The sequence below is a fragment of the Condylura cristata genome, unplaced genomic scaffold, assembly GCF_000260355.1.
Source record: "Condylura cristata isolate star-nosed mole 26May11 unplaced genomic scaffold, ConCri1.0 scaffold00058, whole genome shotgun sequence".
Classification (NCBI taxonomy): Eukaryota; Metazoa; Chordata; class Mammalia; order Eulipotyphla; family Talpidae; genus Condylura; species Condylura cristata.
This window is the reverse complement of record NW_004567159.1, coordinates 284,815-286,286: the sequence shown is the minus strand read 5'-3', so window position 1 is coordinate 286,286 and position 1,472 is coordinate 284,815. Positions and strand designations below refer to the sequence as shown.

Genomic DNA, 1,472 nt, shown 5'->3' with positions numbered 1-1,472 from the left:
CCCGGACGCCCGCCTGCCCCCGCCGCTGACCGAGCCCCCCGTGGGGCTGGCAGTGACCAGGGCCTTCTGTGTGCCCGGCGATGCCCCGGGGGCCTGGCCCCCAGGGGAGGAGTCTCCCCTGCTGACCGCGGGTCTCGTGTCTCCCCACAGAAGACACTGGGGCGGAAGCGCGTGCACAAGGGCTCCTTCAAGGACGGTGAGTGGCCGCGCGGCGCGGAGCTGGCCCCGGGGAGGCCACCGGGGCGGGTGGGGCTGGGGACGGAGGATGGGCCGGGCGGAGCTCCGGGACTGGGGTCAGGTGGCGACTGACCGTGTCTCTCTGAAGGGCCTGGGAAGGGGTAGGAAGTTCTTTGGACGCCCCCGGCCAGGGGCAGGGGACAGGCAGAAGCCCCGCTCTGCCCAGCCCCCAGTGCACCGGTCCCGGTGGCATCGGGGGACCGGGGCAGGTGGGGAGCCTGGCGTGGGGCGCCCAGGAGGATGTGTAGAGGGTACTGGGGGGCCCAGAGAGTGTTCGGCCTGCTGGGCACCCTGGGACCATAAGGAGGCCGGTCAGAGGTGCCTCGGCCGGGGGTGGGCCCACTGGGCCGGGGGGCTCGGGCCGCAGCTGGGCACAGGCGCCGCCTGCCCTCCCTCTGGGGACGGTCACAGAGGCCACAGCAGCAAGGCCGGTCGGTGCGGGGGCACAGGTGTGTGGGCCTCACTGTTCCCCCTCAGGCGCCGGGGGGCAGCAGCCAGCTGGCCGGGCCAGCGCAGGCCCACGCTGCCCGCCGGCCCGGCTGACACGCCCCTCCCCCAGACCCCCGGTTCTACCAGGAGATCCGGGAGCGGGGCCTGACCACCAGCGTCGAGTCGGACGACGACTTGTTGGACGACCCTCCCAGCCCCGACGGGGCCCGGAGAGCGGAAGGCCCCATCGTGGTCAGGAGCTTCCGGCCCCCGCAGATGACCTGGAGCCAGCTCCCAGAGGTGGGGCGCCGCGCCCAGCTGGCCAGGCCGAGGCGGGGCTGGGGGCTCTCTGGGGAGCACCGGCAGCAGGACGCGCCAGGCCCCAGCGGGGGGGCCGGGGGGCAGCCCCGTGATGAGACGCCGCCACCCGCTGTGTCCCCAGGTGGTGGAGCTGGGTGTCCTGGACACGCTGTCCGCTGAGGAGCGCAAGCGGCAGGAGGTGAGGGCGGGGTGACGCCGGCCCCCGCGTGGGAACTCCCGGCCCCGCCCCGCCGGGCCAGTGGGTGAGGCCCGCTGCCGTCCCCAGGCCATCTTCGAGATCCTCACGTCCGAGTTCTCGTACCTGCACAGCCTGGGCGTCCTGGTGACCGAGTTCCTGCAGAGCGCGGGGCTGCGCGCCACCATGACGCACACGGAGCATCACCACCTGTTCTCCAACGTGCTGGACGTGCAGGCCGCCAGCCAGCGGTGGGCGGCCCCGGGCAGGAGCACCACGGGCGGGCCCCGAGGCTGAGTGCGGGGCCCCG

The 1,472-nt window shown here is 74.7% G+C and overlaps 1 protein-coding gene across 1 annotated transcript in view; it reads left to right on the top strand.

The window, feature by feature from the left end:
- Positions 1 to 1,472, top strand: part of ARHGEF16 (Rho guanine nucleotide exchange factor (GEF) 16) — a 48,457-nt gene that overhangs the window by 41,297 nt on the left and 5,688 nt on the right. Inside the window, exons 8-11 of the mRNA XM_012734525.1 lie at positions 151 to 196; positions 797 to 966; positions 1,109 to 1,165; positions 1,253 to 1,442. Coding sequence (XP_012589979.1) covers positions 151 to 196; positions 797 to 966; positions 1,109 to 1,165; positions 1,253 to 1,442 — 463 coding nt within the window. The remainder of the gene's footprint in view (positions 1 to 150; positions 197 to 796; positions 967 to 1,108; positions 1,166 to 1,252; positions 1,443 to 1,472) is intronic.